Below are 16967 nucleotides of genomic sequence, written 5' to 3' on the forward strand. Positions count from 1 at the left end.
GTATATAAAAATCATGCCCCAAAAAATGGAATTATGACTAAACAAAATATTCTACAATTTTATAGACCTGCTAAGATTTTAGCATACAGGGATCACAAAGATCTTTATAGAAACAATGAAATTATATCCTCTGCAGATGGTTTTATCAAAGAAAATCACTGCTTTCTCATACATCTAAGAACATAGGAATTCAACTACACTTATCATTAAAAATAAATCAAAACCATTATTAACTTGTTGAAATATAGGACAAATGCATTTAACATTGAGGAAGCCAAGAGTCACTAAATGGAAAATGAACCTTTTATCAAGTTTTTAAAAAATACCTGGAAAACATTATTTCTAGCCAAAATTTTGTCTGCATTTTTCTGATTTTCATTTGTTCTACCTTCAGATAATTTGCATCTAAAGAAACATATTTGTTTTCTTAATTAACTTTTCTAGAATATTATAGTCTACCATTTTAAGTTACTTATCACTAATGCCGATTTATAAACTCAAATCAAAGTGAATAATTATTACAGTGGGATAATTAAGATTAATCAATCAATCAAGCACAGTGGAACATGCTGGCATATGCCTGTAATCCCAACTGTGTCGGGGGCTGAGGCAGGAGTATCACTCAAGCGCAAGAGTTCAAGACCAGCCTGGGCAACATTGTGAGATCTTGTCTTTATTTAAAAAAACAAAATACACACACACACACACACACACACACACACGCACACAGATTTCATGTACTACAATGTAAAACATCACTCAAACCAAGGAATTGCTCACCAAATATATTCTTCGCTTTAAAAATGTGGTTGACAATTCAACAAAATGGTGAAAATTCTCTTTGATTTTTAAAATCTAACTTTTCATTTTGACAATTATAAAATTATTCTGCATATCTATTTTCAGGTCAAAACATGTTTCTTTCAAAACAGTCCTATTAATTTAAAAGCATTTGGCAAAAGCTTTCAAAGAATCAGCTACCAAGTAAATTTAAAGACTAGGTGAATTTTAATTCATTTTCAGAGATACAAAAAATATATACAATAGTCATTTCCTTTATGCTATATATAATCTCACCTTTGCAAGACAGAAGCAAGCTGACATTCTCACTCTGTAGAAACACTGCTCTTGTTCTAATATATCAGTAAGAGCAAGCCGAGATGCTGGAGTAGGGAATTTTTCCAAAGCCAAAATGGATTCCTGCTGTGCAACAACATCTCTCTCATAGCGGAGCTGATACTGCCACATAAAATCAGCTTGCTCAAATTCTACCTTCCTCAGTACTGACATATCTGGGTCTATCCTTATCCACAGCAAAGGGGAATCGGCACTGAAAGAAAATATAATTTTCTTTTTAATTTAATTTTTAAACTTATAATCTATATATTTAGAAAATAAATACAAAGCATTTATTAACCAGGTTCCCTTTTAGATGTAGTATTCAAGATTGCCTGGAGTTTTACTGAGTTCATTTTTTAAACTGCACTGACAAATTTCTCATTATGTTTAACATATGTCAACTTTCTCACAATGTCTGATCTGTATCAATCTTGCTAAAAAGATATTCAAAAATAAGAAAATATTAACTGTCTTTTACAAAGGACACTGAATCTCTCATTTCCCATCTGAAATTATTTTGATGATTTTGATTTGTGATTATATGCGACGAAAAAAAGAATGAGACGAATTTCTTAATTTGTTTAGCTGACTTAAGACTTTTTAAAAATACTAGACTCGTGATCGCCTTTTTCAAACAGCAAGTTCTGAAATCATAATTTGGAGGTATATCACAAATTTATTTTCATGTATTTCTCAAAGTAACAAACACAGTTTAAAAAATCTAGTCTATGTCAACACCTTCATCAAAAGAACACCACCTGTAATATTAATTCAAATTCGGCAAATATTATTGCGTGCTTACTACAGGCAGGGTACTTGCTATGGAAAAATCAAAATTAACACTGATCTCAGCCAGGTGCAATGGCTCACGTCTGTAATGCCAGCACTTTGGGAGGTTGAGGTGGGTGGATCACTTGAGGTCAGGAGTTCAAGACCAGCCTGGCCAACATGGCGAAACCCCATCTCTACTAACAATACAAAAATTAGCCAGGCATGGTGGCATGCAGCCAGGCATGCAGTGAGCCGAGATGGTGCCACTGCACTCCAGCTGGGGCAACCAAGCAAGACTCTGTCTCAAAAAAAAAAAAAAAAAATAACACTGATCTTGAAGGGCAAATGAACACAATCTGTATATAAACAGTAGTAATAATCTGGCAATCAAGTTAGTAAATAATTACAGAGGTTTTATAAAAAATGTACAGGTACAGAATGGGTAAAATTAGAAAGTTTGAGCTGTATCATATTTAAAAATAAAACACTGTCAATCAATAAATATTACCACATAAAGTTTAGAACAGTGGTTTTTAAATTGTTTTGCAAGCACAGGGAGACTTAAGGTACCCGAGACCTTTGTTCTAAGGACAAAGAATCAATATCACCTGGGAGCTCATGAGAAATGCAAATTATCAGGCCTCACTAGTGTAGTACTGGATCAGAAACTGCATTTTGGGAAGGTCCCCAACTGATTCACATGCACGTTATAGTTTGAGCACTGCTCTAGAGGCCACAAAGAGAGAACAAGAAAGCTGCCTAGTCAAAGTTGTGCCCACCCCTCAACCATAATGAATTTCCTCTTAATTTCACCTAGGCCCCGGCAGACTTACTTGTATCTCTTAGATTAGTTATGATTTTACATAAACTGTTTTAACATAGGGTTTCTATTAAATTAAAAAAATGTTAAAGCACTCATTTGGAGGACAGTTACACACTTTTACATATGCATAACAAAGTAGACAGATGAGAATGCAGAAAGTAGTATAACCTTATATTTAAGTTAACTAACTTACTCCATTGCAGAAAGATCCATGTCAACTTCTTCTCCATTCATTAGTGGGATTTTTTTCTTTTTATTCCTACATTTAAGAAAAAGTAGGTTGGAAAATTGTGAGATTTCTAATTCTGAATGGAGATTAACAGCAGCTAAAGTTCAAATAAAGGATTTCACACAACACTGAAAGCTATCCTTAGGAAAAATGGCTATCAAATATAATAAAATTTAAATAGAACAAAGTCTGTTTATTTTAAAGCTGGTGGGAATGAAGTAAACATTAAATTATTTTCCTGATCAAATGTTAACAAGAAGCATAAATATATAATAAAATGTCAACCTAAAACATATATTCCAAGAACTGATAGCTGCAATTTTGTATAGAAAAGGGGATATATCAATAAAGAAAACTCTTAAATAGAAAAAGGATCAGGCTTGAAATGGGATACGAATAATTCTGAGCTGTCAGCTGCATATATGCAAGGTTCTGTCCTATATGAATTAACTAATAAAATATCTTAAGAGTATTGATCAATATGTAGAACCAATTAATATGCACAAGGTTCAAGATAAGCAAAAACAAAAGCAACTGTTTTTATGTTAACTGGGGAAGGGCAAATAAAAACAGGACAGGAGAAAAGTTTTCCTGTGTTCCTCATACCAAAGAATACTCAAATGACATTCTGTTATTATAGAGAAAAAAACCTGAGAATAGCAATCAAATGTTACCAATTTCCAAGGTGGATAGGACAAAAAGAAGTAAGAACCTGACCCGGCGCAGTGGCTCACGCCTGTAATCCCAGCACTTTGGGAGGCCGAGGCGGGTGGATTACGAGGTCAGGAGATCGAGACCATCCTGGCTAACACGGTGAAACCCCACCTCTACTAAAAATACAAAAAATTAGCCGGGCATGGTGGCAGGTGCCTGTAATCCCATCTACTCGGGAGGCTGAGGCAGGAGAATGGCATGAACCCGGGAGGCGGAGCTTGCAGTGAGCCGAGATCGTGCCACTGCACTCCAGCGTGGGTGACAGAGCGAGACTCCGTCTCAAAAAAAAAAAAGAAGTAAGAATTTCACTCTGATTTAAGAAAGAATTTTCTCAGAGTAAGAATGACTGTAAGATGATTTCAGAATCAAGTTCTTTAAAAGACTTCAAAGTCAACAGACACTCTCATCTATCTGAGTGAACTAAACACAGTCATGAGTATAATAAAACTTCTGTTCCTGAAAGTTCGTATTTCTCCAGCAAAGCACAGATATGTTCTCATCTCTCACTCTTCAGAGTATATACTAATTGTTGTGTTAAATAAGGGGTAAATGAAGAATATATTAAAGAAAAGTGGCAATTTGCCTTTGAAATACATCAAGAATGTTCTGAAGGGGCATGCTGATATAGAGAAAAAAGAAAAAAAGACATAGTAAGCAAGATGCAGAGGCTTTTCATGACATATTCAGCTCTTTCCCTTCAATCACCATTTTTCTAATATTTCCTGTAGGTATTAATCCAACAAGACTAATAAGAATGAACCTATTTGTCTTGAATTTTTTTCTAGTACCAAAAACTCAAACTTCCATTCTAGCTCCTTGGCCTCTACCTTCCAACAAAATGAGGATTCTTAAAACTAAATGTTAAAAATTCTTATAAAAATGTCATCAAGAAGGCAAGCAAACAAAGAATGTTTGGTAATACTAACTGGAAGTAAAATGAGGAAAAAAAGATACCCGATAACATGTTCTCTACCTAAAAAATTAGGTATACATAGGCCGGGCATGGTGGCTCACGCCTGTAATTCCAGCATTTTGGGGGACCGAGGTGGACGGATCATCTGAGGTTAGGAGTTCGAGACCAGTCTGGCTAACATGGTGAAACTCCGTCTCTACTAAAAATACAAAAAGTAGCAGGGCGTGGTGGCAGCCACCTGTAATGCCTGCTACTCAGGAGGCTGATGCAGGAGAATTGCTTGAACCGGGAGGCGGAGGTTGCAATGAACTGAGATCACGCCACTGCACTCCAGCCTGGGTGACAGAGCAAGACTGTCCAAAAAAATTAGGTATACCTAAAACCACAAAAACCCTAGAAGAAAACCTAGGCAATACTATTCAGGACATAGGCATAGGCAAAGACTTTAGGACTAAACACCAAAAGCATTGGCAACAAAAGTCAAAACTGACAAATGGGATCTAATGAAACTAAAGAGCTTCTGCACAGTTAAAGAAGCTACCATCAGAGTGAACAGGCAACCTACAGAATTGGAAAAATTTTTGCAATCTATCCATCTGACAAAGGGCTGACATTCAGAATCTACAAGGAACTTAAACTTCCAAGAAAAAAACCAACCCCACCAAAAAGTGGGTTAAGGATATGAACAGACACTTCTCAAAAGAAGACATTTATGCAGCAACAAACATATGAAAAAAAGCTCATCATCACTGGTCATTAGAGAAATGCAAATCAAAACCACAATGAGATACCACCTCACGCCAGTTAGAACAGCAATCATTAAAAAGTTAGGAAACAACACATGCTGGAAAGGATGTGGAGAAATAGGAATGCTTTTACACTGTTGGTGGAAGTGTAAATTAGTTCAACCATTGTGGAAGACAGTGTGGCAATTCCTCAAGGATCTAGAACCAGAAATATTATTTGACCCAGAAATCCCATTACTGGGTATTACCCAAAGGATTATAAATCATTCTCCTATAAAGACACATGCACATGTATGTTTATCGCAGCACTGTTCACAATAGCAAAGACTTGGAACCAACCCAAATGCCCATCAGTGATAAACTGGATAAAGAAAATGTGGCACATATACACCATAGAATACTATGCAGCCATAAAAAAAAATGAGTTCATGTCCTTTGCAGGGACATGGATGAAGCTGGAAACCATCATTCTCAGCAAACTAACACAGGAACAGAAAACCAAACACTGCATGTTCTCACTCATTAAGTGGGAGTTGAACAATGAGAACACATGGACAAAGTGAGGGGAACATCACACACTGGGGCCTGTCAGGAGGTGGGGGGCTAGTGGAAGGAGAGCATTAGAAGAAATACCTAATGTAGATGACGGGTTGATGAGTGCAGCAAACCACCATGGCATGTGTACACCTATGTAACAAACCTGCATGTTCTGCATATGTATCCCACAACTTAAAGTATAATTTTAAAAAATTAGGTATACAAGAGAATTTTTATTTTGGCATTTTAGTCTGTGAGATTTGTAGTTTAACTTTCAATTTATAGTTATTATGTAATGCCTACCTTCTACTTTTGGAATGGCAGGGTATATCATGTTTAAGGCTGTTTTCTTCAATTTGCAGTGTATGATTGAAGGATCCATCTAACTCCTGCACTGTCACTTTAAGTGGTCCCTTTAAAAAAAAAAAAAAACTTACTGTTCAGAGATGTGATTTAAAAAATATCAATATGTATGCTTATGTGTAAAGAGAAATATAAATCAAGATATAAAACATTACACAAAATGAGTATCTGGAGACCTAGATAGGCAATTGGTGTCAGAGGGCAACCGGAAGATTCTGAGTCCCCTGAAATCTCTGTACTTCCTCTTCCCTTCTTTGACAAAGTCAATGTTTTCTCAATTTATCCACTTCAAACAAAATCTCATTAATTTCTAAGTAGTAACCCAACCCTAAGTCCCTCTTCTATTGAAACTGAGGAGATAGCAGTACAAAGGCCATTTTGGAAAAAGACTTACCACATATTTCTGAGTTCCAGGAGATGTATAGTCCTGTTTTATTTCCAATTCCAAAACATTTCGTTTTCTATTAAATGCAAAACTCCCATAAAATTTTACCACTCCACTCTGATCTCTGAAGAATTGTAAAGGAAAGTTTACATACTGAAACGAATATGTACTAAACAAAATAAGTTATCCATCATGGTATTAATAATTTTCAAGTGCATTCCCACCAGTTCAAAGTTTGAGAGCATACTCTACAGTAAACCAGGTGGCAAAGTATTCAAAGTACTTGTGAAAAATGCTTTCCCAGATTTAAATAAAATTTCTGAAACACTGACAAATTTGTGTTTTGAAAGAAGCAGAACCACTATACAAGGTTATTAATAGTGTTTTAAAGTGAAAAATACAAAAATTGCAAAATTCCAAGATACCACTCAAATTGTGCCAACCCCTAACCACAACCACAAGTCACTAAACTACGGCACCTTACAAGTAATCCTACAGGCCTGTCTGGTAGATTACTTACCTATCCTACCATCAAACCAATTTTTTTACTCATATATTCTTTACTCACTAGAAAGTACTTTAAAATATGCCAAACTTTACAAATATAAACATACATGTGTGTGTACCTTAATGTCTAGTAGCCATCTTAGATGAAACAATCCACAGTTCATCATTATTTCTACCATTGTTTAGAAATATAAACAGTTCATACTTCCTTGAGTCCCCCTCAAACCTCTCTTCTATCTTCCCCTTGCACATATACCTTATTCCCTTCCCCACTTTGTTTAACTGCTATTGAAAAGGATACACCCACTGCTTTATTAACGGCTGAATATCTTTGCCAGAGACATTTGAAATGGATTTCAAAAACCCAGATGTGGAAACCAACATCTGACTCCACATATGTGACTGGAACTTCTGAGATGAAGCAGTACTAGCCAGACTTAGCAGTTTATTGAAAACCTGTAAGGATAAAATCATTTAGTAAGTTCATATAACAGATTCTTTTCAATTATATAGAATACTCACTTTGCACTATAACTTTATTGTAGTCAATTATAGAAGACAATAATTTCACTATTTATTACATAGATTATTCTAAAGACTACCAGCAATAGAAATATGCAAAGATATAAGCAGCCAGAATACAAAAACATTCTTCATATAAACATTATTGAATGTTAATGATGTAATGAATAATATTAAGAATTATAGTAAGGATAATATACAATACCTATAATTTATTGTGCTATGAGTTTATATAGAAACTAGAAATTAAGAAGCTAATGATACTCATCAGGATTTATACCACTCCAAAGCTTGAGTGGCTCATAATTTATGGACCATCTCTCTTTTAAAGTTTCTGTTCTTCATTCTAAAGGCCAGGTGGGGTGGCTCATGCCTGTAATCCTAGCACTTTGAGAGACCAAGGTAAGTGGGTGGCTTGACCCAGGAGTTTGAGACCAGATTGGGCAACATGGTGAAACTCCATCTCTACAAACAATACAAAAATTAGTCAGGCACAATGGTGCATGCTTGTAGTCCCGGCAACTCAGGAGGCTGAGAGAGATGAGAGGATCCCTTGAGCCTGGGAGGTCAAGGCTGCAGTGAGCCGTGACTGCACCACTGCACTCCAGCCTGGGTGACAGAGTGAGACCCTATCTCAAAAAAAAACCAAAACAAACCAAAAAAAGTCAAGGTGAAGGACAGAAAGATTAAAGAAACTGAACTTTACAGCAAACTTAAAATGCTTTAAAAAAAAGTATTATTTTTTACCTGCCTCTAAGAATGTTAACAATGAAAAAAAATGGCTGAACATTTGGTTTCCACTCTCAACACTAAATCACAACTATTTACTCTGAAACTTGCTTAAAATATATGGCAAAATTTAGCAATAGCAAAAATAAACATCTTTTATATTGATTTACGTTTTTCTATTGAAAACAGTTTAAAGTGGCATTTCATCCTTAATACAACGCAGAACACAAATTCATATGTATAAATATGTTTTACTTTCATCTCCACAATTCTAGTTTTTTTTTTCTTTTGAGACAGTCTTGCTCTGTCACCCAGGCTGGTATGAAGTGGCACAATCATAGCTCACTGCAGCTTCAACCTCCTGGACTCAAGCGATCTTCCTGCCTCCACCTCCCAAGAAGGTGGGACTACAGAATCATGCCACTATGCCTGACTTAGTAATAAAAATTTTTTTGAGATGGGGTCTTACTATACTGCCCAGGCTGGTCTCAAACCCCCGGCCTCAAGCAATCATCCCACCTCAGCCTCCCAAAGTGCTGGGATTATAGGCATGAGATACCATGCCCAGCCACCACATTCTAATTATATCTTCATAAAGTTCATGTGCAAAGTTGTTCTGGTATTGATACCCATTCTACATCTGAGGAAATGCAAATATAAAGCACCGATTACTTAGTGGGCAAACAAAACTATAAATCCAGATGTCCTGACTCCTATTCTACAGAAACATACTCAGATTATACACATACAGATCTTTATTTACCATTGTTAAGTTCTTAACTTTAATACTTACTTGTAGCATAAATTCCATACTGATCCTATTTTCAATCAATCTCATCACAAGGTGGGCTTTACACTGAAACATAGTGTAGTATTCCCAGGACAGTGTATGTGGATGCTTTATTGAAAAGTGTAGATGGGAAGCTGGACTAAAAAAAATAAACACATTTACCTAATACAGCAAATTTGACTACTAAATAAACAATAAATTTCATGACCACATCAAGAAAATACCCAAAAAACCCCATGGGAATATATAAGTAATTTCCTTAGTACTAAGAAACATCTAAAAATAAACTTAACTAGAAGAAAATTATGAAGTTTTACTTAAGGACATAAAAGAAAATCTGAATAAATGGAAACAAACACCAAGTTCCTAGATGGGAAGATACAATACTGTAAATACTTCCATTCTCCCCAAATCCATCAATACAATCAGTGCAATTCCAATCAATATCCCAACACTGAAGCATGCACTAAAATACATTAAAGATTGATTATATATGTAAAAAACCATTATAAAAGTACTAAAAGAAATGAAGGAGAAAATTTCTCTTTATAATTTTGGGACGGGAAAAATTTTCCTAAGAAAAAATATAAAATCTGGAAGACAAAAGACCACAATGACTACGTAAAAATTAAAAAATTTTGACATAATGAAAAGGATCATAAGTAAATTTAGAGAAAGATACAGTCTAGAAAATATTTACGACATACATGAACATTTAATTTGTTTACAAATTATCACTAGATCAAATAATGCTATGGTGAATATCTTTTTACACATGTGCAAATATTTCTGTATGATAAATGCCTAGAAGAATTTTTTTTTTCTTTTTTTTTTTGAGATAGAGTCTCACTCTTGTCCCCAGGCTGGAGTCCAGTGGTACAATCTCAGCTCACTGCAACCTCCGCCTCCCAGGTTTAAGTGATTCTCTTGCCTCAGCCTTCCGAGTAGTCAGGACCAGGCACCCGCCACCACGCCTGGCTAATTTTTGTATTTTTTGGTAGAGATGGGGTTTCGCCATGTTGGCCAGGCTGGTCTCAAACTCCTGAACTCTGGTGATCCACCTGCCCAGCCTCCCAAAGTGCTGGGATTACAGGTGTGGGCCCCTGCGCTGGGCCAGAAGAATTTCTACATGATCACATACCTAGAAGAATTGCTGGATCTAAAAATTACCCATTCTACAATTCTGATTAGTACCACACCAAATTACCCATCAGAAACACTATCAAACTATACCCTCACAGTGTATGAGTGGTGCTCTAGTTTGTTTGAATGATGGTGCCCCCTCCAAAATTCATGTGGAAACTTAAACCCCAATGCAACAGTCTTAAGAGGTGTGGACTTTGGGAGGTGATTAAATCATCAGTGATCTACCCTCATGAATGGGATTAGCACCCTCATAAAATGGCTCCAGGTTGAAGGGAGTGTTCTCTTGCCCTGCCATCCCTTCCATCTTGTGAGGACGCAACATTCTTCCCTGCTGGAGGATGCAGCAACTAGGTGCCAACTAGGTGCAGGGAGCAGCCCTCACCAGACACCAATCCTCCCAGTGCCTCAGTCTTGAACTTCGCAGCCTCCAGAACAAGAAGTAAATTTCTATTGTTTATATTATTACCCAGTCTGTGGTACTTTGGTATAGTAGCAGAAACAAACTATGGCAAGTGGTATTACACATCTCCTTCAAAATGTGGCATATTGGTTAAGGCAGGAGGATTGCTTGAGCCCAAGAGTTTGAGATCAGCCTGGGTAACAATGTGAGACCCCATTTAAAAAAAAAATAAAAAAAAATTTTTTTAATGTGGCATATTAAAACTTAAGATACTTTAATCAATCTGTTTTTAAAAATTATTTTTATATTTTACTTATTACTTCCAACCTTATGAGCTTTATGAGTCTGTAAGCTTTAGCAAAGAATAGCAATAAGAAACAGGTTAAATAAATTCTGAGGTACAATGAAATACTATTTAGCTCTTAAATAGAATAATTTTTATATACAGTCAAGGTTTATAATATCATCTCTGAACAATAAACATACTTATCCTTCTCTTTTCCTCCACCAAATATGGGATGTAGTAAAACTCCACCAGTTTTTAGTTCATATGCCACTATTTTGTCTAGCTCCTAAAAAAATATAACAGGAGTCAGTAAAATATGTAACTTTTTTTACATACCAAATTTTAGAATTAAACTGTGAATTCTCATTTCCTAAAATCAGAATGTAAATTTCTTAAAATAAGTGAAATGTATTTAAAGAGTAGTTTATGTTCTTATAAATAAAGCAGCCTACACAGCTGGCAGAATGACAAAAGCCAAAGACTTCTCTACTTTGTGACTTCAGGGCTGGACAGCAGCCTGGCAACTTTTTCTTACGGCTGTTCTCAATCTCTCTGAGCTGTCTCCAAGTTTATTTTTTCCTTCTCTGTATTTTGCTTCAAAGAATTTAGGCGAGTAAAAAGCAATGGGAATAAATTATGTCAGGAATCCATGATTTTAAAACTTTTCCAGTCTTCTCTAACATGACATAAATCGAACTTTAAAAAAAGGGATTTTTTTTTTTTAAACAGAAAAAAAAAAGCGGGGGCAGGGGGTTTGTTTTGTTTTGTTTTGAGACAAGTTTTACTCTGTCACCCACGCTGGAGTTCAGTAGCTGATTATGGCTTACTGCAGCCTTGACCTCCTGGGCTTAGGTGATCCTCCCACCTCAGCCCAAGAAGCTGGAACTACAGGCACATGCCACCATGCCTGGTTAATTAAAAGAAAAAAAGCATAAGTGAAGCTGGGCGCAGTGGCTCACACCTGTAATCCCAGCACTTTGGGAGGCTGAGGCGGGTGGATCACGAGGTCAGGAGTTCGAGGCCATCCTGGCCAACATGGTGAAACCCCGTCTCTACTAAAAATACAAAAAATTAGCTGGGCGTGATGGCAGGCGCCTGTAATCCCAGCTCTCAGGAAGCTAAGGTGGAAGAATCGCTTAAACCCGGGAGGCAGAGGTTGCAGTGAGCCGAGACTGCACCACTGCACTACAGCCTGGGCAACAGAGTGAGACTCCGTCTCAGAAAAAAAACTGCATATGTTAAAATAAAGACACTACCACAATTGTGCTGGAAACTCATAACTGCTTTAAATAATACAGATGTAGTACAGAAAAGTGGCAAACAGCATAGAGAAGAAACTAAAAGCCAAGCTGGAATCCTGGGCCTACTACTTACTAGCTGTATACTTTGACCAAATAATTTAACCTTTCTTTCTGTGCCTCAGTTTCTTCATCTACAAAATGGGAATGATAGGTAGTTAGGAGAATTAAGATCATTAATATTTATAAAACGTTTGTAACAGTGCCTGAAACATTTTAAGTGTTGCATTATTTTATTCTTCTTCTTTAATAGTTTCTGAAATAAAGAAGAGACTCCAGTTCTATATGTACAAATACCTTAATAGCTCTAGGTGTTTGAAGTTTTCGAAAATTAACTTTTTGGCTTACTTGAGTTTACTCTTGGATGATAATAATATGTAAAATGAGAATAAGGGGAAGATGATAAGGTTTGTTTAATGAAGATATGAAAGGCTGCAATTTTTCCACCTGAGAAGGAAGACACTAAGCATGGTATGATTAAAATGTTTATGTATATGACCAGAACGTGCTAAGTAAAATACAACTGATGTTTTCCTTTTGGCCAAATCTTTAAATCGTGTTAAAAAAAAAAAAAAAACAGATGTGACAATGACAACATAAATGCATTCAAAGCCTAGCCAGAATATAATAAGCAGTTAATATGTGCAAAGCATCATGCACATTACTTGTATAATATCTAATAATCTCTGCCTATGGGCAGACACTACGATTGCCCTCCTTAAGCAGATGAGACTTGGAAAGATTAAGGTTACAAAGCTAACAAATTTAGGAAGCACAGTTACAAACGACTACTATAAGGAGCTGGGACATACCTAACGACCAATCTGATGTTTAAGAAACTTAAATATTCTCTTCCTTAGGGGAAAAAAAGGTTTTTAGGGGACAATGTTGGCAATGGAGATTAGATAAAATAGACCATTAGTCTTTCTCAGTAAATTGATTCCCATTTTGCTGGGAAAAATTAGGGATTTTCAAGTACTATTTTAAAAGTATTTTACAGTCATTAAAAATGGAGGACATGAGACTTGGAAATCAGGAGAACACTAACAGTCTTACTGACTTGTAAGTGGATAAGGGATCTAGCTGTTATTACCTCTTTAATCCAGTGGCGGTACTCATTAACACCAAAAGTTTTTTTCATCCAAAGTCCGTAGATATAGCCTGAAATTCCCTTCAGCACCCATTCATCAGACCTAAGCAAAAAGTCAAAGTATAAATTACTTTTAATCATAAAAACTCCTCTGTCAAAGAGGATAATGGAATAAGTGTAGTGTGTATTTCCCTGCCTTCATAAAGAAAATGAAAATTATTAACAAATCATCAAGTTTCCCAACTTCCTCTGAGTTCTACTTGCCCTTTTATTATACCTTATTCACACCTGCCTTTACCTTTAATTATGAGACTGCTTTACAGTCTTGCTTCAAGTATAAATTACTAGAGTATATGCTCTAATCTGACAGTGCTGCTTCCCTCCTGCCCAACTCTGTTCTTACTGTCTCTGCCTCTAAGGAAATACTTGCTCATAGCCAGGACTATACTGTTCAATTCTAAAAGTCTACATGCTATTATTGCCAATCCCATGCATTATGCCATTACCAATGACATTCTAAAACCGAAAGTTCAATTGCTTCATTCATTTTTTTTGCTTTCTCTAGAAAAATGGCAATTAACATCACTCACTCATTAACTCATTTGTATACTCATCCATCTATCCATCCACCCACCCCATCCATCTATCCATCCATCCATCCATCCATCTGTAATATTTTGCCTACTACATTCCAAGCACTATTCTTTAATGAAACTTCTACATGTGGTTTTAGGAAAACTACAACTCAAGAGATCTATCTTTAGTCTCTGCCCTCTCCACTCCAGAAAGCGAAAAAAGAAAACCAAGATTTCCATACTATATATGTATAGAATGTTCACAATTATAATCTTAATTTTTCTGTTTTCTTCAAAATCATCTCAAGTTAATAAAAAAGAAAAGAAAAAGCATTTATACCTTTCTTTCAACAAACTGGTACAAAGCTGAGCACTAGTAGGCAAATCCCTAAATAATTATTAATATTGCAGAGGAGCACTATTTTACATTAAATGTCGAGTTATTTCCAATTGCTTTGAACACTGACATTAAAATTCTAACTTCAGATTTCTGTACATTTAAGTTCTTTTATTTACAGAATTCATTCAGTTCTTTAAGACACTGTTTTACCAAAATCTTACCTTATAAACTGCAGAAGTGATTATATTGATTTCATGGCCAAAAAGTTAGGATAAAACATATAATCATTTTTCTTTAAATACATATAGAACAGTGTCTTTTAAATTAGCTAATTTAATTAACTAATAAATGTAAGTGACTATATTGATTTCATGGCCAAAAAGTTAGGATGAAACTTTTAATCATTTTTCTTTAAATACATATAGAACAGTGTCTCTTAAATTAGCTATCTGCAATTAGGGCAAAGGTCAGCTTAAATGCAGGAAAAGAAAAGAAAAATAAACTTGATTCTTTTCTCAGTAGTATCAACTTTCAGGTCACTCACCAAGACATTCTAGATATGAAACATCCAAAAAACTGCTGGGCCAAGGACTGGGCTAAACACCTTCTAGTCAAAGGTGTCTCATCTATAATCATGGCACTGTGTAAAAGATTTGTGCTGAAATTTAAAAGAGAAGAAAGCTCATTATAACCAAGAAATAAATACTTATTCAGTGAAAATAAAATAATTCCACTTTTAAAACAATGGAAGTTAGATATAAAATAGAAAAAAAATTCTCCCAGCTTTCTAATCTTTCCAAAATTTAGCTAAAATTCATCATCTTAGTAACTTGCTTAAAGCAAAGAACACAACGTTTTCCACTGATATCAGTAAATTTCTGACAATATCAGTACATTTTTAAACAGTGCTAGAAAAAAATTCATACTAGTCATAAAGTAATTCATACAATTTTTAAAGAATTTATGAAAACAAGACTAAAATAGGGGAAATACTAATATTAGTTAATTCTGGATGAAGATGAGCCTTTTGAGTTCTCTCAAAATCTTTGTCTTCATGTTTTTCTACATTTAAAAAATTTTAAAACCAAATTTTCTACAAAGCCAAACACATCTAAATTGGGGAAAAAAGTTCAAAGCTCGTCTTAAAATTGACCACAAAATCAGTAAATTTTCTTCATATCATGATCTTAATTTAGGCATTTCAAATCTGAAGAGATACCAACCTAAAAATGCTCATGGAAGCATAAGCAGCCACTTCAACATAAGCCTCATCAACGAAGACAGTCTTAAAACAGGAGTATGGGTATCGACACGTAAGAATTTCTTCATAAAATTCAAAGACTTCATGAAGGTATGATGTGGTATGTTTCAGCAATGGAAGAAGTTGGGGCAAACAAAAATGAGTAACCTGAAAAGAAGAAGCAAGGAAGATCATCTAAATGAAAGTGTTAACTTTAATATTGTAAATTTCCTAAACATTTCAATTATAAATAAATGTTCTCATAAATGTATTCTTTAATAATTTCAAGATGCTGAAAGAAAATGTGAAAATAGTGATCACTTTTACTGATCACATTTATAAAATATTAATTGTACTTAAAAGTTAAATTCATGGTGGATTATAAGTCTGTGGAATGCTCAGACCAACTAAAATATAACTCTAGTTCCAAATTCAATTAAAATTTTTTCTCATAGGTACACATAGCAAGACTTAAATTTCAAACGCTTATTATAAACATACCTCTTATTTATAAATATTTAACCTAGTGAATAATGCACGTTATAGTACTATCTTATCAACAGTTAATGTTAATCATATTATCGGCATATAAAAATAATTACTGTAGTCCCCCTCTAATATTTTAATTACATACTGAATATTGCAGAAAAGCTTACTGGTAGTTAGGAGATTTAAAAATGCCTGCAACAGAAATAGTAACTCTGGTTTTTTTCATTAGGTTACATCTCACTTTGGTCACACAAATATCATATAGCTATCTCTTATTATGATCTGTACCAAATGAGTGCCATCAACAATGACACAGATCACTAACTAGAACAACTGTGTAAGGTTTCACGCAGGAGTGTGAAGCTGTGGTAATCTTTTTGAGTTCAACAGAAGTTTGATAGGAAACTTTTGGTACAGGAAAAGAGAACATCCCAGAGTCAAAGATGGGGAGAAAAAAGGTAAGTTCAGAGAAATATAAGGAAACTATATTGAATATAACATCTATTACGGTCAAATTATAGAAGATCTTGAAAGCCATGCTAAAGAGTTCTAATTACTGCAGAATTATAAAGGCAAGGGAAGTTTTTAATTTATCATAAAAATTTTCTTCTAATAGCATTTAAAAAGAATAGATTAGAGGCTACCATAAGAGTGGAGAAAAGCATCTATGTATTATTAATAATCAGGGCCCAAAACTACATCATGATTAACACTCCCTTTGTATTAATCATATTTAATCATAATTTTGTGTATGCAAATAAAAAATACTATTCACCAAAAAAAGGACTAATTTTTAGACAAACCTACAAGACAGCAAATTTACTGATAATGCAGACAACAACTCATGTATTTGACACAGAGAAGACTAAGTCAGGAAAAACAATTCTTGACTATCATTTGCCTTGTTCCTATTCAATAGCTCAGAGTAGAAAAAAAATTCTTCTTAAATACAAAA

The 16967-nt window shown here is 34.9% G+C and overlaps 1 protein-coding gene across 2 annotated transcripts in view; it reads right to left on the reverse strand.

Annotated features, from left to right (window-relative positions):
* The window catches only part of TAF2 (TATA-box binding protein associated factor 2), a 108838-nt gene that overhangs the window by 60037 nt on the left and 31834 nt on the right, over positions 1-16967 (reverse strand). For both annotated transcript variants that reach the window (XM_012508762.2, XM_003256157.4), the window contains exons 7-16: positions 15507-15691; positions 14828-14941; positions 13372-13471; positions 11181-11266; positions 9152-9287; positions 7409-7563; positions 6610-6724; positions 6156-6265; positions 2907-2972; positions 1078-1330 (exon numbers count right to left, since the gene is read on the reverse strand). In XM_012508762.2, the coding sequence (XP_012364216.2) occupies positions 1078-1330; positions 2907-2972; positions 6156-6265; positions 6610-6724; positions 7409-7563; positions 9152-9287; positions 11181-11266; positions 13372-13471; positions 14828-14941; positions 15507-15691 (1320 nt within the window). The remainder of the gene's footprint in view (positions 1-1077; positions 1331-2906; positions 2973-6155; positions 6266-6609; positions 6725-7408; positions 7564-9151; positions 9288-11180; positions 11267-13371; positions 13472-14827; positions 14942-15506; positions 15692-16967) is intronic.

This window comes from Nomascus leucogenys, chromosome 16, assembly GCF_006542625.1.
Source record: "Nomascus leucogenys isolate Asia chromosome 16, Asia_NLE_v1, whole genome shotgun sequence".
Lineage (NCBI taxonomy): Eukaryota > Metazoa > Chordata > Mammalia > Primates > Hylobatidae > Nomascus > Nomascus leucogenys.